General features: G+C 37.3%; 2 protein-coding genes across 3 annotated transcripts; both read left to right on the top strand.

The window, feature by feature from the left end:
• The first annotated feature begins 1,770 nt into the window (after positions 1 to 1,770).
• Positions 1,771 to 7,084, top strand: cdv3 (carnitine deficiency-associated gene expressed in ventricle 3). 2 transcript variants are annotated; one of them, XM_079259644.1, is made up of 5 exons: positions 1,771 to 2,185; positions 2,846 to 2,919; positions 4,013 to 4,146; positions 4,302 to 4,464; positions 4,542 to 7,084. In XM_079259644.1, the coding sequence occupies exons 1-5, from the start codon at positions 2,000 to 2,002 to the stop codon at positions 4,666 to 4,668; spliced, it is 684 nt and encodes a 227-aa protein (XP_079115770.1). In that variant the 5' UTR covers positions 1,771 to 1,999; the 3' UTR covers positions 4,669 to 7,084. The 2 variants fall into 2 exon arrangements, with proteins under 2 accessions (XP_079115770.1, XP_079115769.1); XM_079259643.1 differs by having other exon boundaries at positions 2,843 to 2,919.
• Positions 7,085 to 16,910: 9,826 nt separating this feature from the next.
• On the top strand, positions 16,911 to 23,647 carry kif9 (kinesin family member 9; the record flags this gene model as incomplete). Its single annotated transcript, XM_079259961.1, has 18 exons — positions 16,911 to 17,006; positions 17,897 to 18,068; positions 18,178 to 18,284; positions 18,369 to 18,599; positions 18,794 to 18,877; positions 18,972 to 19,064; positions 19,171 to 19,318; positions 19,438 to 19,502; positions 19,595 to 19,672; positions 19,801 to 19,869; positions 20,071 to 20,175; positions 20,274 to 20,329; positions 20,453 to 20,555; positions 20,695 to 20,816; positions 22,152 to 22,351; positions 23,046 to 23,231; positions 23,342 to 23,418; positions 23,594 to 23,647. The coding sequence occupies 18 exons, from the start codon at positions 16,911 to 16,913 to the stop codon at positions 23,645 to 23,647; spliced, it is 2,046 nt and encodes a 681-aa protein (XP_079116087.1).
• Between the last annotated feature and the right edge of the window lie 484 nt (positions 23,648 to 24,131).

Raw genomic sequence — 24,131 nt, 5'->3', positions numbered from 1 at the left:
CCATAAACGTGTTTGTTCACTAAATATGTTTATTGAAGTGTTGAATGATTGTGAGATAGTCGCTTGACCACATACAATGTGTTGGACTGTAATGACCAATAAAACACTGAGACATATGAGGTATGTGCTAAATATTTGCTGTGAGCACATACAGAGGTAGTTTGATTTTTTTTTTTGATTTTTTTTTTTTTTTTTTAATAATTGTGTTGGAATATTTTGTTTTGCTATTAAACCTGTGGTCCTTCTGTCGTCTGACACATCATCTTCACATGGCATTGCTGTTTATTCAATAATCGATGCTGCCTGCCTCTGTTGTTGCTAAAGATTTTCTGCATTATGAGACATTCTGCAATCACAAAGTCAAAAGGTGATGTCGAATGACCCAAACGTAATCATGTTCCCTGCTTCAGATGCTCACAGCTGGGCTTGTTGTTTTGCACGCTCAAAACATGGATATTTTACAAAATGTTCAGTGGCACGGTGGAGCAGTGTTCAACATGTTGTATTTTTTGTACTGTAGTATATACACTGTAATTTCTACTGCTGAGCAATAAAACAAAGAAAAAAAATACTAAAATTACTCCTTGTCTGATTTATTCTCTTCAGGGGATATTTTCAAGCAATAAACTCTACTAATCCAAAAACAATAGTACATTAAACCTTTATGTGCATGTTAGCTATCATAACTGTTGGTTTGCTAAATAACAAAGCAGTGCAAGCAATATTGCTGACCACAGCACATCTATTGATGAAGTGAGGTGGAATTTTCTCTTTGTGGACCAGTGCAGCATCTGGTCAAGTGACACTCTGAACACTGGTGTGATGTTGGTTAAGTCATCTGTTTACAAGTTCACTTTACTGCTGAAAAGAGACTTAGTTTAGCATGCTTTACTTGCAGATTTGATAGCCTGTTTCTTCCGGTGAAATGTGACAGATTAAAAGATAACTAACGTTTTATTGCCATTTCCACTGTTTCAGAGATGAATGAAATGGCATCTGGCAAGATCATTTTGCTTGCTTTTTTTTTTTACTGACACTGACTTGTTGCAGTTTAAACACATTCATAAGAGTGTAATTTGTGGTTTACCCTTTTTTCTAAACAACCCATACAGAGCTGGTTTCCTTGGTTGTTATTTATTTGTATTGATTTGGAAAATAAGATATCAAGCAACAACCTTTCAATCTGTCACTAAACATAAAAACAAAATGTTGACTCGTGTTTCCAATTTTGTTTGCTGGATTGAATGGAATAATTGAATGGACGGATGATACACGGACTGTTAATATCCTATTAGTATGTGGACTTTGAAAAAGGTCTTCCAGGACATGACAAAGTACTTACTGTAGCTAAAATTCAATTGCTTTTACATGATGCTACCTTAATTGAGACCTTAACAGTTTACAAAAAAAAAAAAAAAAAAAAAAAACCACATAACAATAACAAAAATTCATTCCTTTCTATTTAGAAATAACTTTATTCAGATATTAGTTGGTGGAGTAATGATCTAATTATTTCTATTAATTAAATACTATGGTCATATAAATTTTTTTTTTCTTTTTTTATCTGTTTGTTTTGACTCGTGGTGGCAGTTACGTAACTACGGAGATTTAAGCTTATGAAAAGATTTTTTTTTTTTTTTTAAGTTTTTCTGATAACAAAGTAATTCAATTGAAACAAAAAGAATAAATAAATTGATAAAATAAAACAAGCCTTTTTTGGCCTCTCAGCAGATAACACATCCGGTTCAGAGAGGAAGTGTTTCCGGGAGACGGCACAGGTTTGTCAAATAACCCGTGCATGGCATGGTTGACAGGATAGTTAACGATTCAGACCGGGGACCAGGGCGGACATTTGTATCAGCCTGTAACAGAAGTTAACCTGTCTGAGAGTGAAGCGACTTCATCTCCTCTGGTTGTCTCAGTAGCTGCCTTCACCTGCCGGGAGCAGATTTTCTCATTTGTCATTGCTCGGTTAGCTAACTAACGCTGTTCTGTGAAAATGGCGGATGTTTCAGCGGAGAAAAGCCTGGACGATTTCTTTGCCAAGCGGGATAAAAAGAAGAAGAAAGAGAAGGGGAAGGGAAAGGAATCCGTCCCCGGGCCCACGGTAACAGTGTTGAAAAAGAACAAGAAGGAGAAGGAGAAGTCTACGAAAAGCGAGAACCAGGACGCTCAGATTGATAAGGTAAGCTACGCTTCTCTCTCTCGTAACTTTTTTTTTTTTTTTAGCCTCTTAAGCGTGTTTACAGATCCTGGTGTCATTATAGATCTGGTATCTGGATTTCAACCAGTCCGGCTGCAGGTGTCAGTCGCTAGCTGACATGTGGTTTGTAAGGTTTCGTCCATTTGTGAATGAACGTCACGGGTATATATTACAGAGGAAAGAAAATGCCGGTTGCTAGCTAGCATATGGTTCCCACATTGTCACGGAGTACACGCGTGTTATAAGCTGGTTTTTATTAGAACAATCTGTTGACACATCAGGTTATAGTTTTGATTTACATAGTGTCACTAATTTTTTATTTATTTATTTTAAATACTAGCGTGGATTTAGCCTGTGTGGACAGCACACTCGCTGTCCAACAAGGCCCCGTCTCCATTTAAGTTAATACAGGTTTGCCAGCTGAAACAAAAAGACACGAGTTAGTGACTGGACTAGGTTATTAGTTAGAATATAAGGCTATTTATTACTGTTGAGCACAAATATTAGGGTCTGTTAATCTGTTGCTTTGCTATTGTTCAGAGATGTATTTCTACATGGCTTTCTGTCAAACAATCAAACCGGATAGTTGTGAGGTATTTTGACTGTAATGTGCATGAAGTAATGTTTCCTTCTACCTAGGAGGACGAGGAATGGAAAGAGTTTGAGCAGAAAGAAGTGGATTACACTGGGCTTCGCCTCCAGGCTTTACAGATAAGGTGAGAACAAATCAAGTGTTGCTGACATTTACACCTTAGCTTTAGTCTATTTTAGTGACTAGCAGTGAAAAATAATCTCTTTACTGATGGTTAACTAGTGTTATGGAGCACTTTTAGGAGATAAAGCTCCCTCGTCTTTCTAAAGCTGCTATTATTTGTAATAATGCAGTTAGTCAAGCTCCAGGTTGCATTTCAATCACATGAGACTTGAAGGAAGGACAGTTGTTACGCACTCAGTGATCTTACCATATACTGCAAACTGTTTCTCAATCAACTATATTATGTACTATGTTACCTGAAACACTCACCATATGATCATGTGTATTATTCACACAACCTCTGAATTCAGTTCACCTGCTATCACAGATATTGTGAGTATTACTTGATGAGTTACTCCACTGTGAGTTAAAACAAGAGACAGCTGATGGAGGAAAAACACAAGCAGATTTGTGATTTTTCTTTGAAGCTGTTACACAGAACATGTATCATTGTTTTCCAAATAGGTTCAATGCGTTTGTTTTGTAATTATTGCTTATATAAATGTTTTTGACCACTTTAATGTTTTAAAATTAGTTTTAAAATTGTCCATTGATCTTGTTTTATTCCTGTGAAACCACCAATGATAGATGAGTGGATTTTTTGTTTACTACCTAGTTACCCTCAGCCTGTTTTACTTCCTAGCTTTGCTACATTACCAGTGGGGCTGTAGTGTCATTTAGTGATTTAAACTCATTCTATCATCTTTGTTTGCAGCTTAGAACAGTAGTTATAATTAGATCAGCTGTAAAGTCGGGGACCACTGCAACCATAACCTGCAGCAAAATGAGCTCTGGCTTGTCTGACTGGATGCCAAGTTCAAAAAGGGTTGCAAAGCAGAAGAAAAACTCTATAAAATCTTATCCGTCGATTTAGCCAATTAAAATCCCTAGCTGCAATCCAAGCCAGACCCGTGTGTCTCAGTCTTACTCCAGACCAGATTGATAATACTGACCTAATATGATTTGTCACTACTTAGCAGTTAAAATATGTGCAGTACTTCACTTTTATTGGCTTTTATTTTACACTTATATTCATTTGCTGAACTTTTTTGCAGTGATGAAAAAGAGGAAGAGGAGTATGAGAAGGAGGAGGTAGGAGAGGATGGGGAGATTATTCTGGTTAGTGGAGACAAAGTGTCTGGTCCTTGGAACAAGTCTGGGGCTGCGCCCCCTCCCGCTGCACCTGTGGGTGAGTAAATGGATTTAAACAGCCTGTTTTGACTTGGCTGTTCAGAGAATACATATTCCGCTGATCACGATTGGGATTGTTATATAAATATATTCTGGTGAAATTATTATTTAAATTCTGGGAAATAGCTCGTAACAGATGTTCTTTTCTCACAGAGGAAATAGAGGTGCCTGAGGCAAAGCCTGCTGGTGTCTATCGTCCTCCAGGAGCCAGGCTCACCTCCACCAAACGAGGCCCCAGCCAAGGCCCTCCTGAGATCTTTAATGATGCTCAGTTCCCCTCCTTAATGGCATCTGCTAAGCACGTCGAAACACGCAAGTAAGCTCAGTTTCTGAGAGAATGAACAAAGACTTGTCTCGTTTCAGCTGGAGTCATGTAGTACATGTTTGTTTCAGAGACAGAGAAATGGAGAAGACCTTTGAGGTTGTCAAACACAAGACCCGTGGTAGAGAGGAGACAAGCGGCGCTTCTCTGCAGCATTTGCAGCTCGACAACCAGTACGCCATCCTGGGGGACAAGTAGAGCCACTGACCTCCATCCCCTGACCCCTCCAGCGTGGTCCTGCTCAGTCCCTTGGAAGAGGCTGAACTCCAGCTGTATGGACTGTAGTCCTGACAGAGCTCCTGCTGCCACCATTACTACACTGGTCACTCACACAAACACACTCAAGTCATACACAACACCACTGCAGTGACACTCCCTTTTTAAATAACACATATAATACATTTGGTCGGCAGAGCTAAAGGACTGCAACTGAAGGGGCTGATGGAAAAGGGGAATATCTGAAAAGGAATTGGCAAAATACACCCAAACTTACGATACTGCAGCAGCAAAAAAAGAAAAAAAATACAAAAATAAGGCGACATAGTTGTCCTTTGTGGATTGTACTCGGAGCAGCAGTTGTGTGGCACAACTTCTCTCTGGACTTCAACTTGCTTTGACAAAGCCACACAGGATGAAAGATGACTTTAGGCAAGATGATTTTACAAACTTCAGTGAAAATATCTATTTTTTTGCAAGATCATTATAAACCAGTCGCAGATGGTTATTTTGAGGTGTGCTATTGAGTTGCGATTGGGGCTTCTGCAGTGGGAAAACTACCTCAGCAGCAAAGCTGGTGGTGACCACATGGACTGAGCTCTTGTTTGTTCTTTTTTTTTTCTTTTTTTTTTTTTTTTTTTTCTTTCCTTTCTAAAGTTGTGGTGATGAAGGGGGACAAGATAACACCCCCACCCCCACCCCCCGAGATCCGAGATATACAAGCAGCCTTCAGGCTCTTTAACTTAAAAACTTGAAGCTTTGTTTTCATACATATGTTTCCCACGACACATTGCAAAGAGCTACGGACAGGAACTTGATAAGTTGTGGTCCTCATTTCGAATTTCTATATAAAGTGGCCTTACTGACGGCGTCATCTGAAGTGTTGTCTCTCAGACACTCTGGATCTCACCACTTTGTGAAAACAAATCATACAATAGAGAGAAACTTCTGTTCAGGAATGTAGTGCTGTTATAGTTTTCCAGATGATTACAATTAACTGTCTATCATATCCACTGTATGATTTAGCTTCCTTTTCTTTTCAAACATAAAAAAAAACATCAAAAGAAAAATTAAAGTCTGTTTCTAATCAAACACCAGTCATTTGGTAACAAATGTAGTTTGGTTTATTGCCAATATCTCATGAATATGAAGACCACTTTAAGCATATCTGTTTAAGCGTTTTGGGTTTTTTGTTTGTTTTTTTCAAATGTCAGATTGCCATCCCTCAGAGGTAGTCTTTGATGAGGGTCTTCACCCTCAAGATGTGTAGAACAGGTAACTTGTCCATAGCTGAGTATCCAGAGAGTTCCCGCAGTGACTCTGCTGCATGCATACTGTTACCAAACTGCGTGCTTTTCACCGACAACAGCAGTAGCTCTGGTTGAAATCCAATGAGTTTTTATTAAAAGCGAAATTCACATTGCAAAAATGAAAAAGAGTTGTATTTATGTTTTATTTCCCATAAACTTGTTTGTCACAAAGCATTAATCCCAGCTTCAGTTGATATTTGTGATGAAAAGAGGAGACTGAACACCCCACCTCCCACCCCCATGAAATGTGAATTTAGCCAGTTTGGAAACTGGATACTGTTTTTCAGAAAAGCAGGTTCCATGTTGTTAACTCAAGGTATGATGACCTGCTTACCAGTCTCACAACAAAACACCTAATGTCTTTTGTTTTTAATTTTTATCAGAAAAGGTTTTCTTATTTCTTTTTTTTTTCTTTTTTTTTTTCCCCAGACATGATTGATGAATCCCAATTTTTTTGGAAGAAAAGAAATTAAATGAAGATATAACAATCATTAACAAATAAACTTTTCTCACATGACAGAATTTTATTGTTTAAGATTATTGTTAAATCTGCATAATGATTACTTCTGTAATCCAAGATTCACGTCATCCCCCTGTAAAAACCCTTTTAGGGTCCATCCACTTCCTTCTGAAAAAATAAGATCAAAATCCAAATAAATTTGCTTGCTTGGTCCTTCTCTTTTAAAAGAAAAAAATTGATATAATTTGTTATCACTATGGCAACTGGGTATGATTCTTAACCTTTTCACATTTCCATCCAGCAGTGGAGTTTGAGAACCAGAAGTGTTCTCAGGACAGCTCCAGTGGTCTATGGTGAGTTTGTTCTTCAGTATTTCTGCCGATGAGGTTATAGTTTTTCTTCCACTTATCTGTCTGTCTGCAACTTTACCCAGAAACTACTTGATGGATTTTTGTAATTCTTTTTTTTTTATTTTCTTAATTCTCTGAGAAAGGATCTTTGTCCAACTCCATAAGGAAATTTGGTTGCATAAATCTTGAAAATGATTTTTCATTTTATTTGTAGAAGTGAGCTTATTGGTGGTGATCTGTGCTCTGAGTGCGTTTTTTTAGTTCCAAGTTTAATTCATTCACACACGCCACCTTCAGTACCTAAATTTAAGGATGACACATAAATATACACTGCCTGACCAAGAATGGTTTCACACTGATATTTTGTTGGACCACCTTCAGCTTTGGTTATTGTCAGCATCGCTGTGACTGGTTTCAAAGGCTTCTGCATCCTCACATTTATTTCCATCCAGCTTTGTATTCATCATTAAAATTTCAGATTAATGATGGGAAAGCCTTCCCGAGCCCACCCCAAAAGAATCTCCGTGGGGTTCAGAAAATAATGCCCTTGAACCAGTCTTTTACAATTTGAGCCTACCTAATAATTCCGGTATTGTCATCTTGGAATGAATGCCTGTGCTATCAGGGAAGGGGGAAAAAAATCCATTGAGCTGCCTCTCTTTTACCTCTGATGCTTCCATCACTCTGCAACAAGATAAATCTGGACTTGTCAGACCACATGACCTTCCTCCACTGCTCCAGAGTCCAATCTTTCTGCTCCCCAACAAACCGAAACCTTTTTCTCTGCTTAGAGTCACAGGTTTCCTTTTTCTACACAGCTATTCAGTTCTAATCCCTCGAGTTCCCTTAATGTTGTGCATGTAGAAATAGCTCTTACCTTCCCTATTAGCCCTAAAAATGTATTTTCTTTGGTACAGTTTCTGAGACTGCTTTTATTAGTTTATGGTAAAAAAAAAAAAAAAACTTTGCTCAAGACCCTGTTAAACATAATGTTTGTTTCCTAACCCAGAATGGATACCAGGAAGCAGTAGACGACTCTGCAATCATTTTTTACTTATCACATGGTAATAAATTATTAGAAAAAATACAAACAAAATTAGATGTTTTATGTTTCAAATTTTTCTTAAGGACAAAACGATAAAGAGTGGGATTTCTCCCCAGTGTTGTGCTCCGGTTTTTCTTTCATTTGATTTCATCAAAAGTTTAAATCATCACCTGCAACAACTAGGACTTGTTTCCAGTCACCTTTCTTCCTGGAAGACAGTGGTTCCCCACTGTCCTTGCGGTTTTTATTGAGTTGACCATGCAGTATTTATCCAGTAGGTGGCTCGTACCTGTTTGCTTAGTTAAATCCTTGGGCAACTTTTGCTTGGTCAGGCAGTGTATATTTACACAATACACATAGCATCACATACAAACACAAGACTGATTTTGTAAGAGACAATAAACACATAACCCAAATCAAATGTTTAATTTACAATTTTCTAATAATAATGCTTTGAGAAAACATCCCACCAAACAGAGTAGTCGATGCTGTCATGCTATATGAAGCAGTCTCTCTCTGAATGCGCTTGTTTTATACTTCTCATCTTAGTGAGTGTGTACCCTCTGTATTGAGGTGCATTTTGAGCTCTAATTTGATATCAAAGTCCAGCTTTGTTTACAAATGTGAAATTCCAAAAGTTTGTTGACTCTTTTTATCGATTAATTCTTGTCTGTTTTAGCCCTTCGAGTTCTTACATTTAGCTGCTCACAAATATGAATAGTCTACAAAGTTAATGATCAATTCAATGATCTTTCTCTCATTATCGGACACAATTGTTATCATTTCTAAACTATGTGCAGTGATGAATAAAGTGGCTAAACAAATAAATACAAATAAATTAATTTGAAAAAAAAAAGCAGTTCTGTACCAGAAACTCTTAGGCTTTGATTACTTGATGAAGGTATTCAGATGTCTGGATGTGGTGTATTTGAAGCTTTACTAAACAACAGGCGTATTTTAAAAAAATAAAAAAAAAAACTTTTTTTTTTGCAATCAAATGTTTTATTTGCTTTTTTTTCTGTTGTGCATGCACAGTGCACAAACTTCCAACCCCTCCCTTCTCATCTCGCAAACCTTAATACTCTGGCGTAAAACAAATAACTATCAGCATAGTGAGCATCAGATATAATTCAGTTTATATATTATTGAAGGATATGAGCAGAAAAATGTAGCAACCTTGAATTCACCTTTGAAGTCTGCTTTTAATTTGATCTGCTGCCTTGTACCAGATAACCAGAATAAGATATTTAGTTGTTTAGCATTATGGATCCATGCTGTAGAGATTTCCAAATGTCTATAAAAATGAAATACCAATGCAAGATATTAAAGGAGTTTGGTGATTTCCATTTCACTGTTTTTTTTTTTTTGTTTTGGTTTTTTTTTGCTGCCGTTAAACCTGCCAATAATATTCATTTTTGCGCATGGTGATATATGTATTGTTGATAAATTATTTAAAATCAGCATTTGAGGATTTACTTTAATATTTTGTTCTATTATCAGAGTTAATGCTGCTGCAACCTCTTTCCAAAACTTGGGAACTAGTTGACATTCCCAGATCACATGGAAGAAAATACCTGCTTTACTCTGTGAACATCATGTACAAAACATGAAGAACATCTGAAGATCTAGGTTCCTAGAGGGTGAAATTATATTATTTAAAAAAAAAAGATATTATTCCAGATAGCCAAGAAGGCTATGTGGTATGTGACATCTGAATTCATCCCACAATAACATATTTGATATCTCTAATCACTTGTTTTTATCAAAACAACTGATCCATTTTTGTGTTTTCAGACAAAATTGAAATTGAAAAAAAAACATGTTAAATAAAAAAAACACAACAGATTTTTATTGTTTATTTAAGGATGATTGCTACACCTGCAGAATGATCATTTCTGTATTTCAGGATTTACTTTCATCCCTTTGTTGAATCCTTCTGGTGTTCAGCTCAGTCCACTTCTTTCTGAAAAACAATATAAAAACCAAATGAGATCATTTACTTGCTTTGTGTGTTAAAATGCAGTTCTTAAATGGCAGCTGAGTGATTGATTGTTTTTTGTTTTTTTGTTGTTTTTTTTACCTTGTTTGCTTTTCCATCTGATGATCCTGTTGAAAAGCCAAAGGTGTTCTCCAGACCACTCCAGTAGTCTGTTCCAAATGTCTTTGGAAATATAACAGATAATACTACTTACAGGCATTACTCCACAACGCCACTTCCAGTCTGTAAATGTAATATGATCAAATATGTTTGCATAATATGCAGAACTTATGTGTTCTGCAATTCAAGATGTTCTGATCCAGTCGTTTCCAGAGAATTAAATAGCTGCTGATGATCCGGCTCAGGACAGAGCCAGGAGTACAGATACCACACACAAAACATACACTCATCTACCTCTTCGTGGGTTTTAGGTGGTGCTGCAACTTCTTTCTTTGGCTGAAAATGCAACGGATAGTATTTTCATTGAAAATAGAATCTAAAGGCTTGAAACTGCTTTTCTAAAGACTGACACATCCATCTTTTAATCCTTGAAATATTTCACAGTTTGTAAGAACTTCTGTCTTTAAGCTGATATGTAAGTGAAGAGCAATATTACTGAGATGACTCATTACACACAGCTTCTATAGCTGTTTTTTATGTTAGCCGCTACTGGACTCACTAAAGCCAAACGAGGATTTGAACCATTTCTTACCGTTTTGGCCTTTTTGTCTGGAAGAGGTGAAGAGAATCCCTCAGTGTTTTCAATTGCGATCAAAGTACCGTTCCACTGAAGGGTAAATAAAACCACACAACACTGGTGTAAGGCGGTTTGTCTTTTAATCTGTCATTTCTCCTCTCATGAAAACTCTTCCCAATTATATAAATCATTATTTTCTAAAAGATAAGTCTACATACCTTTACAGTGTTGTTGGTACGGTTCTTTTGCTTTAGGACCTGTAGGAGAACATGGAACTTTAATATTACAAATATATATCCACTTTTACCATTTTATACAGCCTTAGAAATTCAGTGTTTCCTTTCCCTGCAAGGACATCAACTCGGACCTAAAATAAAGCAGCAAAAGAATTTAGAAAAAGAAAAAAGGTTAGTTTACTTTTCCACACCAGAAGAACTTAAGCAAGAGAGAATTAACCCTCCATTCATTATTCTTGCAAAGAAGGTTTCCTGTATTTCCAGTTGTGATATCTGAACAGTAAATCCCTGCAGCAAAGAGAGCAGCAACAACCGTGTCATGAGAAGTAAAATGGACTTCAGACTTTTGGTGTCAGTCAATATTTAATCACAATGGAAATCCATTTTCTCGGTGTGCAAAGTAAAATTCAAATATCCAAACCACTGCATAGACAGCAGCAACGTCTACAAGATGGCCAGATGTTCTGTAAACAACAGAAGATCAAATCTCACAAATGTTTCCCCTGTAGGAAGCATCCAATATTTTATTGGAACTGGAATTCAATTCAATTCAAACTGAACAATCAACAAGAACATGAAGAGGACATAGCGAAATGTTTTTCCCAAGTTTACCCACCCTTGTGGAGTTGATTGTCATGTTTAATCCCTGCATGGGCGTATATTCACCAGGATCATCCTGTAAAATGATTTCAGAAGAATTTTACTTTATTCAAAGAAAATAGTCTTGTGTTTAGAAATGGTAAAATAATCACAGATGAAGTTTTCAAGTAAAATAAAAAACATGATCAATAAACTAAGCTGCACGATTCATGCTTTGAATTTTGATGTTTTTCTAACTTTATTTCACAAGAGCAGTTTTAGAATTCGAACCTAATGAAACTTATTTATTAATTTACACCATTTTGCTGAATTTATTCATAGAATAAATATATAAAAGCCATAGATAGATAGATAGATAGATAGAATGTGAGTGAATCATACATCAAGAAAAACTACATAATTATATATTATTTAAAGTTAAACACTAATTTGGAGTGTTATTTCTTTTTCTTTACCATTGTCAAGTCCGTGGCGTGCGCCGTTACTGCCAGAACATATCCAGAGAGACAGAGCAATGTGAGGCACCTCATCTTGAAAACAGAGTGGACTGGATTGTTTGCTGATATATCTGTGTTGTACTGTACATGTCAGGTGGCGGACTTTGTTAAATAACTCATTGCCTACTGAAAGAGTTGACCATGCAGTATTTATCCAGTAGGAAGCTCCTACCTGTTTGCTTAGTTAAATCCTTGGGGCAACTTTTACTTGCCCCAATATACACAATACTATGTGTATTGTGTATATTTACACAATACACATAGTATCATATACAAATCATATACAAAGACAAGACTGATTTCGTGAGAGTTAATTGACACATAAGCCAAATCAAATGTTTCATTTACAATTTTCAAATAATAATGATAATACTGTTGTTTTGAGAAAGCATCCAACCGTCTAAGCTGTGTCATGCTGTATGAAGCAGTCTCTATCTGAATGCACTTGTTTTATACTTCCCATCTTAGTGTGTACCCTCTGCATCGAGGAGTATTTTAAGCTCTAACTTGATATCAAAGTCCAACTTTGTTTACAAATATGAAATTCCAAAAGTTTGTTGACTTTTTATCGATTACTTCTTTTCCGTTTCAAGCCTTCGAGTTCTGACATTTAGCTGCACACAAATATGAATCGTCTCCAAAGTAATGAGATAATTGGAAACCGCTTCAATGATCTTTCTTTCTTTCATTATCAGACACAATTGTTGTCATTTTTAAACTATGTTCAGTAATGAATAACGTGGCAAAGAAATAAATCCAAAATACAAATAAATTAATCAAATAAAAACAGTTTTGAACCGCTAGATCAGAGTGTGCAGTTTTCCAAGAGTTTGCTATGTGGTGCATCAAACTGAAAGACACTTCTAAAAGTTCCTCTGTGGACAGAAAGCAAAGTATTTCCTCGTGACCAAAGATGTCTGGACTTGGTGTATTTTAACCCTAAATCAACAGAAGTTTTACGAAACAACGGGAGCTTTAGAAATAAAAAAAAAACAACACTTTTTCTAAACAAGAAGGCTAAGCACATTTAATATCTCTAATCACTTGTTTTTATCAAAACAACTGATCCGTTTTTGTGTTTTCAGACACTATTAGAAAAAAAAATCTAAAGATTTTATAACAAACGTTAAATAAAAACAACACAACCAATTTTTTATTGTTTATTTAAAATTATTGTTACACATGCAGAATGATCATTTCTGTATTTCAGGATTTACTTTCATCCCTTTGTTGAGTCCTTCTGGTGTTCAGCTCAGTCCACTTCTTTCTGAAAAAATAATATACTCTGTGAGCATCATATACAAAACATGATCCAGAACCCTCATTCTATCAAGTTTACAGGGTGTCAAATAAATTAAATGCACACATTGATAATGAATAATCTGAAGATCTAGGTTCCTAGATGGTGAAATTACATTATTTAAAAAAAATTATATTATTCCAGATAGCTATGTGTTTACTGAACAATCAATAAGAACATGAAGAGGACATAGCGAAATGTTTTTCCCAAGTTTACCCACCCTTGTGGAGTTGATTGTCATGTTTAATCCCTGCATGGGCGTATATTCACCAGGATCATCCTGTAAAATGATTTCAGAAGAATTTTACTTCATTCAGAGACAATAGTCTTGGAAATGTATTTAGAAATTGTAAAATAATCAGAGATTAATTTTTTAAGTAAAAAAAAAAAAAAAAAAAAAAAAACATGATCGATGAACTTAGCTGCACAATTCATGCTTTAAATTTTTAACATCTTTCTAACTTTATTTTATGACAGTAGTTTCAGAATTCAAATTTTAAGTCATGCTTTAAATTAAATTTTAAGTTTAAAACCACTGAATGAAAATGATTTATCAATTAAATCCATCTTACTGAATTTAATCAGATTTCCTTTACCTCTTCCAAATCAATGCTATGGTTGTCGACGGCATTTGCTATTACGGCAAGAACATATCCGGACAGACAGAGCAATGTGAGGCACCTCATCTTAGAAACAAACTGGACTGAATTGTTTGCTGATAGATCTGTGTTGTGGTGTACATGTCAGGTGGACTTGGTTTTCTGGTCCCCATGTAGTCTAATGTCAAAGTCCAACTTACTCACCAGAATTGTTTTACCCCCATTTTTATTGATTTTGTAGGAAGAGCTGTGGTTCCACTTGAAAGCCAAGCGTTTATTTATGGTCTGACTTTTTTATCCAACAGATAAAAAAAAATGTCCTTATAAAAAAAAGGAAGACATGCTGTTACAAACCCCCAGGTCGCAGCTCTATTTTACTGCAGTAAAGCCAGTGAAAGACTTTAGCATCATAATAAGACAGCATGCCTGATGGGACTTAATGTTTGTGTAGAACAGAGTATGGCTGAGGGGTGCACATACACTTTCTTGTGTGTGTGGTTGTGTGTGTAAAAATAGTTTACAATGTGGTGTTTGTTTTTAAATGGCTGGTATATACTTGCTGTGTAAAGACTTTTTATTTATCATTATTCTTTAAAGAACTATTTTCTTATGTAAAGCACTTGTGCTGCTTTGTGCATAAAATGAGCTCTACAATTAAGTTTAAGTCTGGAGTTCCTTAAGGCTCTGGATGCTGTGGGGCTGTCTTGACTGACACGCCTCTGCAACATCACGTGGACATCGGGGACAGGGCCTCTGGACTGGCAGACTGGGTTGGTGGTTCCCCTTTTCAAGAAGGGAGGCCGGACGGTGTGCTCCAACTACAGGGGGATCACACTCCTCAGCCTCCCTGGTAAAATCTATTCAGGGGTCCTGGAGAGGAGGGTCTGACTGATAGGTGAATCTCAGATTGAGGAGAGCAGTGCATTTTGGTCCTGGTCGCAGAAAAGTGGTGGACCAGCTCTATACCCTCTCTGGGGTCCTGGAGGGAGCATGGGAGTTTGCCCAACCCGTCTACATGTGCTTTGTGGGCTTGGAGAAGGCATTTGACCGTGTACACTGGGAGCTCCTGTGGGTGGTACTGTGAGAGTAGGGTTACCAGACCCCCTTGTATGGGTTGTCTGGTTCCTGTACAACAGGTGACAGGAGCTTGGTTCGCATTTCCGGCAGTAAGTCAGATTCGTTTCCAGTGAGGGTTGGACTCTGCCAAGACTGACCTTTATCACTGATTCTGTTCTTAACTTTTATAGACAGCTTGGTGACCTCAGGATTGAGTCTCTGCTTTTTGCGGATGACGTGGTCCTGTTGGCTTCATCTGGCCGTGATCTCCAGCTCTCGCTTGAGCGATTCACAGTCAACTGTGAAGCGGGTGGGATGGGAATCAGCACCTCCAAATCTGAGACCATAGTCCTCAGCCGGAATAGGGTGGCCTGTCCTATCTGGGTCAGGAGTGAGGTCCTGCCTCAATTGGAGGAGTTTAAATATCTCGGGGTCTTGTTCACAAGTGAGGGAAGGATGGAGTGTGAGATTGACAGATGGATCAGTGCAGCATCTGCAGTAATGCAGAGTCTACGCTGGTCTGTCGTGGTGAAGAAGGAGCTGCGCCAGAAGGCAAAGCTCTCGATTTACCAGTCAATCTACATTCCTACCCTCAGCTATGGTCATGAGCTGTGGGTGGTGACCGAAAGAATGAGATCTCGCATACAGGCGGCTGAAATGAGTTTACTCCGCAGGGTGGCCGGGCTTTCCCTTAGAGATAGAGTGAGAAGCTCGGTAATCCAAGAGCAGCTCAGAGTAGAGCCGCTGCTCCTCCACATCGAGAGGAGCCAGTTGAGGTTCATCTGGTTAGGAAGCCTCCTGGATGAGGTGTTCTGGGCACGTCCTTGCGGGAGGAGACCCTGGGGAAAACCCAGAACTTGCTGGAGGGAAAATATCTCTCAGTTGACCTGGGAAAGCCTCCCAAAAATTGAAATTGACACTGAATTGTCCCGGACAAGCCGTAGAAAATGGATTGATGAAAAAAGATTTGTTTTGAGTGTGAATGAAAGCGTAAATGTAGTAATCTGTCCATTTTATGTTTCAAGAGAGGGGAGATTAATAAGAATGCAAACTTTTAAAAAATATACTGTTTATCTTTGCCAAAATGTGACTGTGCTCTTTGAATAGTTTGAATATTGTTATTCTGTAATTTAACATCAACTATCTTATTATAAAGCTGAAAGAGTTTCTACTTCCTCTATGTCATATATTTTATCTAACCAATAAGCATGTTTTATTCCATATATACCTAGATCTTGCCTACGTAAAGCAAATATGGCAATATTTTAATTTTTTTTACTGAAACTGGGGGGGATACAATCCAGGGCAGACAGCGTCCCTATTCACTACGATTTATGATATCTTATCATCAGGTGTTTATTTTTTATAAACACTTTAGATTGTGCTAAATAACTTGAGTAAAAGAGGACATTTCGTCTTATGAGAGTTACATGGGGGACACTCACGTGGTAGGATATCATAAGCTACAGAGACAGCCAGTATTCATTTAAAACACAGGGATGTACAGGAAATTGTTGGCATGTGCTCAGATGTTTTTTTGGTTTTTTTTTTCTTTATTTTTTTTTTTTGATAACTCACATACAAGTGAATACATGCAATATAACAAACATGGCTGTGCTTTTACAATTGTAACATTTGAAATAAGGGAACAATTGTGAATAGTTCGAGCAATGGCCTACATTAAAATAATTAAATAAAGCAAAAGTGCAAAAATTAGGCAAAATATTGCAAAAGGTAACAAGACTTCAGACAGTCACAATTGAGTCCAAGGGAATATTATGTAAATAGGAATACATTGTATGAGCTATGGGGTTTTCCATACAATTAAAAGATTTTACATATAGCCAAGATATATTTTAGCCGCGTCGTTGCGGTGGTTGCCATGGTGCTGAACAGACACAACCAAAGAGGGTACAGGAGCAAGAAAGGACTGGACTGGAGCACCATGACTGACTAACTTACTTATTACTTACTTACTTATATGTCTAATATCCCGAAGCCCACGTAAATCTGTTTTATGTTTGTATAGTTCACCAGTTTGCTCCGTTGTGATTTCGGAGCTGCTTAGCTTCAGTGTGTCGCGTTAATAAGACGGTATGAAGGGTCACAGCAAGGAGGTCGCAGTTTTCCTCCGGATAAGACCAACCGCAAACTTCGCCCAAGACCTCATAGAAATTCTCCCAGATGGAAAGGTAGTTAAAGCATGTTTATTCATAGTTTAGATCAAATAAAGACTTGTTGAAAGTTGGTTATATATCTATTGAGTAAAACTGAAAACTTTAGTGTCTGAAACCTAATATTTTCCATTTTTCAGGTAGAAAAATTGTCAACGTTTGTGCAAAGTGATTTAACCTTATTTAGCGCAAAAATTATTTAAAGTAGTTCCTTTGAGTATTATTATTTACTAAAACTCACTTAATTATTTAGACTCGATAATTTAATGTGTCCAAGGCATTTAATGGCTTTACTGTGGCAGACCTTTTTGTTTTGTCTCAGCAGAAAGCAGCCTACACAGGTGTTATTAATAATTATGGCTGCATTCTGTTCATTTGACCACCTCCATTCATTTGGTCCATCCCAGGGTTTATATACTGAAGAAAAAAAAAATCACGTAACAATGTTTGATGCAAATCTCTTGGAGTTTATAGTTAAAAGGGGGTTATCTGTTTCTCAAGAAACAAAATAAATTGATAATGTAAATTGATAATGTAAAAGCTTTGGGATCTTCATATCGGTATTTTCTGTTTAACAACAATGCTGAAGATAATGTTGGTCTTTTACCAGACCAACATTATCGGAGTGACATCGGTCTTATTTTGAACTGCAATATTTATATGGCACCCAATCATGAGCCACAAATAAACCCTACCCTCAGTTCCAAATTCTCATCTTCCGAGTTTGGGTTTTATTTTCTACTTTTAATGAAGAGTCTCAATTTGGCCTGGATAATGTTTGCAGTTTTATCTGTGGTACAAACAAGTCAGTTTTGATTCATGTAGTCCTGTAAACCAAAGAATAAGTTGGTTTACTTTTAGGTAATGTCACTTAAGTCTCTTTGTTTTATCTTTCATTTTTTCTTCAGATGATAAATATTAATCAAGGAAAAAACTCCAAGAAGCTCCTGGAATCCAGAAAAAGTCATGTGAACTCCTGGTCGTTTCAGCTGGAAAGGATCTTGCATAACGTCTCCCAGGAAGAGGTATACACTCAGGTGTGCAAAAGGGTGGTACTGGGAGCACTGGATGGCTATAATGGTAAATAATCAGAAATAAGAACTTTTTTCTTCAAAACAAAAGCATTGAGGTTTGTCTTATGATGATCTTATAAGAGCAATTATATGTTTCATTTTAATGCATATACCAGGTACAGTGATGTGTTTTGGACAGACAGGTGCTGGTAAAACCTACACAATGACAGGATCTACACAGTCATACAAGCAGAGAGGAATCATTCCTCGGGCCCTCCAGCAGGCAAGATTGCAAAAAAAAATACTGATGATGAATGACAGAAAATCTTTGTACATTTGCCATTTTTATAGTTATTGTAATATCCAGGTGTTCCAGGAGGTGGACAAAAGGACTGAGCACATATTCTCAGTGCACCTTTCATACCTGGAGATTTACAATGATACTCTAGTGGACCTGCTGTCATCACTGCAGGGGCCACCACACCTGTGCCCTCAGGGGATGATGGTGGTGGAGGAGCCAGGCAGAGGGGTGTTCATCAAAGGGCTGTCTCTTCACCCTGTTCACAGTGAGGAGGAGGCTCTTACACTGCTATTTGAAGTAAGCTGTAAAAAGGAATTTAAACTGGCCTCAGAAAAAAACCTAAGTTAATAGGCCATTATGAAAGTTAATATCTTCAGAAAACTAAAATGTTAATTTTGGTTGGTCCAGGTTTACCATGTGAATTTTATTAATCAACAAACTCTAACTTAAGTCTAATTTAAACCTTTTTTTTTTTTTCTTTTTTTACTCAGGGTGAAATGAATCGTAGTATTGGGTCTCATGCCTTGAACAAGAAATCATCCAGGTCCCACTGCATCTTCACTGTGCATATTGAGGTATTAAGCATTTTTTCTCTTAGTTTTACTGTTTAGTCAACTATTGCTCTTAGTGTTGTGCATAATTATTATTTTTTTGAAACTGCAACCACAGTCTCATTCACGAGCACTGTCTGATGCCAAGTACATCACATCCAAGCTGAATCTGGTGGATTTGGCTGGTTCTGAGAGGCTAAAAAACACAGCGGTATGTTGAAGAAGTACTATACACACACACACACACACATATATATTCTTTATTAAGTGGAAGTGAGGGAAAATTTTTTTCCTTCCTCCCCTTATTGTTCTTCCAGTCAGAGGGCCAGATGGTAAAGGAAGCCATGTACATCAATAAGTCCTTATCATTTCTGGAGCAGGCCATCCTGGCGCTAGCAGACCGTCATAGAGACCACATTCCCTTCAGGCAAACTAAATTGACGCATGCCCTAAAGGATTCCCTTGGTAAAACCTTATTCTTGACTTTTATCAGTGTTTACACCTAAAAGCTGGTAATGAATTCAGTTGTCTTTCTTTGGCAATTAGCTCAAATAAAACATATAATCATAATTTGCTTTTCTAAGGAGGGAACTGCAACACTGTATTTGTGGCAAACATCTTTGGTGAGGCATCACAGATAGAAGAAACAGTAAGGAGTAAAACAACCAAACAAACAAAAAAATAACAATATAAATTTGTTTCTCTGCTTGATTTCCTTTGTGCTCTTAATATTTTTTTCAGCTCTCTACTTTGCGTTTTGCCAGTAGAATGAAGCGTGTGCAGACCAGTCCTGCTGTTAATGAACATATGGATCCATCAGTGAGTTAATAAGACATTAAATAAAGTAAAACCTAGTCATCAGTTATACATCGCTAAAATCCATATTTTTGGTCTGTATGGTCCTGTAGTCTGTGCTAGCCACTAGATAACATTACTACTTTGAACAGGTTAAAATCATGAAACTTCAGAAGGAAGTACAGATGTTGAAAGACGAACTGTCTATATACAACACACTGGTGAGCGATTTAATCATACCTCATTAGTTTACTGTTTTTATTCTCTGTCAATTTTTTTACATAAATAAATGCAAAACAACACTAAAGTGTTTTTGGAGGTTTTTACTGCACAAACTGTAAACCTCTTAAAAAAAATTATAAGAAAATGTTTCATTTGGTTCAAATTTAAATAATATAGCTTGACCTTCCCATTTTTATCAGGCTAAACGACCAAATGTCGCATATGAGCCACTTTCTGAGGCCCAGCGTGCCGAGATCCAGAACCAGGTTCAGGGTTACCTTGATGGCAGCCTGAAAGAAATCAGTGTGAGAATATAATAAATAACATGGCTATTTAACTTTCTCTAACAATAAATATTTTGTCTGGGTTTTTCTTGTTAAATTTATATTGTATCCATTGACAGATCATCAGTATAAGGCAGGTTCAAGCAGTTTTTGCCCAATTCAAACTGGCTGTGCAGTGAGTTTCCTCTTTGTCTGTAGCTTCAAAATATGTTTTAATTGGAAAATTTTCAGAACCACGTCTTATTTTTTAATACTTGGTGGATACCTGTTCACAGAATATGTATCTTTATCTGAACAGGAAACAGGAGCAGAAGGTGAAAGATCAGCTGTGTCAAACCTACAACTTGGTTAAGAAGGACCAGAATGCAAATGCAGCTGCAGTCAAAGTCGAGTTTGCATCTGTATCTTTTGTACCTGCATATTGAGTTGCTATACAACTTGAACTGCCCCTTCGAAGATAATTTAAATTTATATCCATCTATTCATGTTTAGTGAACAGTATATTGAGACTGAGCTTAATTTGCATGTTACCTTCTCCAGGAGTTGAATACCAGGAGCAGTTTTGACGATGTGGAGGGTGACAGCGTTGCATTCTCACAGAAACTGTCCCACAGTACATGTTCAACCAAAGCCAAATCTAAGCGATCCAGAGATGGACAGAAGTAAGTGAAAAGTGCTGCAAGTGGGGAAAAAAAACATAATCTTGCCCACATAGACATGATGAACATATTTTTTTTAATTCTTTGTGATCTTTCTAAAGAATGGTCACTTGTCATTTACATCAAAGAATATCTTTGCAAAATTAAAAAACTTATTTGCTGTATGTTGTTAGCAAAGGTGCCAACAACTCTCCATAATCTTTTATTTGTTTGAGCACCTTATTTAGTGCCAACAACTTTTGTAACAAAGATACTTGTGGATCCAAATGAAGACAAAAATAAAAACTGGAAAAGTTTTCACAAACAGACAGAATATTTTATATTTATATTTCATATTTTAGAGTGACAAAATGACATTAATTAATACCATTTTTTATTTAATTCTAGGCTCATGTCTTCCCATTCTTTTATACCAGCACCATAAATGAATAAAGTAACAACACTAACACAATTTTAGTTACATGTCTTCATCATACCAGTATTCACAACCTATGGGAAAAAATAAAATTACCATCTGGTTCTGAGGTTACATCTGTTGGTTAGGTCTTCAAAAAATCCCACACTAAATCTACCTGCTTTAAATAAATGATCTGGCTTGATTTTTTTTCTTCCCTTGTTACATGAGAATATTAAAAAATGACAATAACACCTCTATTGGACTTTGAGTAAATGAATGAAGGGAGCATACTATAATGTTAAAAAATAGGTTGAGTCCTAAAAAGCCCAGACCTCAGCTCCACTGAGAATGATGGGCTGGATAAAAATCCCTAATTGTCAAAACATCTTTATTGAAAATGAATTTATTCTGGACAAAAGTAAATACTCTGACATTGTGCCGTTACTGAAACTACCATTTTTAATATAATCTATTATTATTGCTTCAGATGGTACACCAAAGTTTCACAGTGAGAAAGTGTATTTATTTATTTATTTATTTATTTTTTATCATGCATTATATAATTGAGTTTTATTAGCCTGATTGTGCACTGACTTAAGAACTGTTTGCACTAGTCTGATTTTCCTAATGCCAGACTCAATGTGGTCATCCAGCCAGAACATGAGACAGGAAGAAGAGACTCCAGTTTTAATGAGGCCTTTGGAAAATGCCTCGAAATCAAAGCTGAATTCTGTTCTGATAGCCAAGAGGGAGCCAGAAGAACTGGACAATGAAAGCCAGGATAAACCAGAATCACAAATGTCTGCTAATAAGCCCACCCCGTTTGCGTATGTGTCTGTCATGTACTAATGGCTTAGGCCAAATATCTTTGATGAATAGATAGGACATTTACTGTGTGCTCTAATACTGTGACAATTACAACATGTGCTCTCTGGGTCAAGGTCTCCTAACAAAGCAGAAGCTTTTGAGGAGTTCAAGCTGGGACAAGGTAGCAAGATCAACCTCATCCTAAAAGAGAACAAAGCTATTCTGCTAGAGCGTCACAGTCTTCTTCAGCAGCTCACAGAAGAGGTCAATGCTGTGAAGAGAGAGATAGACTGCACCACAGCCACCTTACATAAGCACAAGATGAGAGGACCAGGTATGTCACAAGTAACTCAGTTGTCAATAACACTGCCAGATGCTTTGTGCCTTGCATAAACTTCAAAAGTATATTTTCTCAAAATATATTACTGAACCAAATGTAAATGAAATACATGGATTTTATAGATAGATTAATCTGTGACACTAAAGGCCCATTTATGCTCCTTTATAAATAGGCCCCCTTCCTTCTATGCATCTTTTATGTTGCAATGGCTGTTAATTCAGTTAATCCACTAGTTGGTAGTGCTAAGTTTAGCTTTCACTTCTGCGTCTTGAAACCAGTTGGTGGCTGTAGGTGCAGACACACTCACATAGACCCTCTTTAAATGTTCCCACCAGGTATACGGTTAATAATGTCATTCTTCTCCACAACGTCTTCTGAGATTTATTCTTCTTCAGGTGCTTTTTATTATGTGGTTTCTGTGTCACCCTCATCCTGTTCCTCCACTTCTTCTCTGGTTTGTTCCTTTTGCTAGTCAAGAATACTACCCTTTCCCCATAAATTCTGATGCTATTACTCTCGTTTTCTGCATTAAGTGACAGACAGCTAAGCCCCTTAAAAAAACCCAGACCAAATTATACTCGTAACTGATGCAGGAGGCAAATCAAACTGTCAGTTAGCTTATCTATCTTCTGCATCAAGCATAAATGGGCCTTAAAGAGATTGACTCATTTTCTTTGCATCGGTTTAGATGAAGATCAGTATTTGGTTACAGACTGTAACTCAGAGCTGCAGCAAGTGGAGGCCTCTTTACTAATGCGCTTTGGAGAACTAAGAACAAAGTACCAGCAGAGATATGAAGCACTGTGTGACATCAAGGCAGAGGTCAACTACTGTCAACACCTTGTAGACCAGTGCAGGGTGCATCTGCTTTCTGGTCAGTACTCCAGATGTATTCAGTAACTTGTGTTTTTACCACTTTTTTTTTTTATTTAAATACTGCAGCTGAGGTACCTGAACTAATCTGTACTCTGCATGTTATCCCAGAGTTTGAGACCTGGTACAAGCAGCATTTCCAGTTACCCAAGGAGCCGAACATAACTAGGAATCTGAATGGCACACAAGTGAGTTTACCTTGTTCTCAGTACATTAAGTATATTCACTAGGCAAATATTTTCCCATCCATTCATCTATTTTCTTGCTGCTTATTTGGGGTTGGGTTGTTGGGGCAGCAGCCTTAGCATGGAAGTCCAGACTTCCCTCTCCCTTGCCACATTTACTAGCTGACTCTCATCCCAGGGCTTCACACTCAGCTGCAAATCACTCCAGCAAGAGTTGGAGATCAAGGCCTGATTAAACCAACAGAACCACATTATTTGAGAAAAAAAAGAGAGAGAGTCAATTCTGTCCATCAAAACGGATCCCCTCAAATCTTCAGCTGTGCTAATAAATTGTGTCCATAAAAGGAGTAAAATCCTTGCTGGAAACTAAACCAATGTACTGTCAGCATGTGGACCAAAATTTGGAACTGGTTGTACAGGAACAGGACAGCCTCCAAGGGGATCCAGTACTCTCAATACTTTCACAGGAGTCCCTGGGGGACATGGTCGTACTCCAAGTCCATAAAGCACACTTGTTGGACAAACTCTCATGCCACGTCCAAGAGCCTGAAGAGAGTGTAGAACTGGTCCATTGTTCCACGTCCAGAATGACACCACACTGCTCCTCCTGAAGGTTTGACTATCTGATGGACCTTCCTCTCCCGGAACCCTAAACAGACTAGCAGGAGGCTGTGGAGTGTGACTCCCTGATAGTTAGAGCACATCCTCCAATCCCC

Source organism: Telmatherina bonti (genome assembly GCF_933228915.1).
Source record: "Telmatherina bonti genome assembly, chromosome: 20".
Classification (NCBI taxonomy): Eukaryota; Metazoa; Chordata; class Actinopteri; order Atheriniformes; family Telmatherinidae; genus Telmatherina; species Telmatherina bonti.
This window is presented reverse-complemented; position numbering and strand designations above follow the sequence as displayed.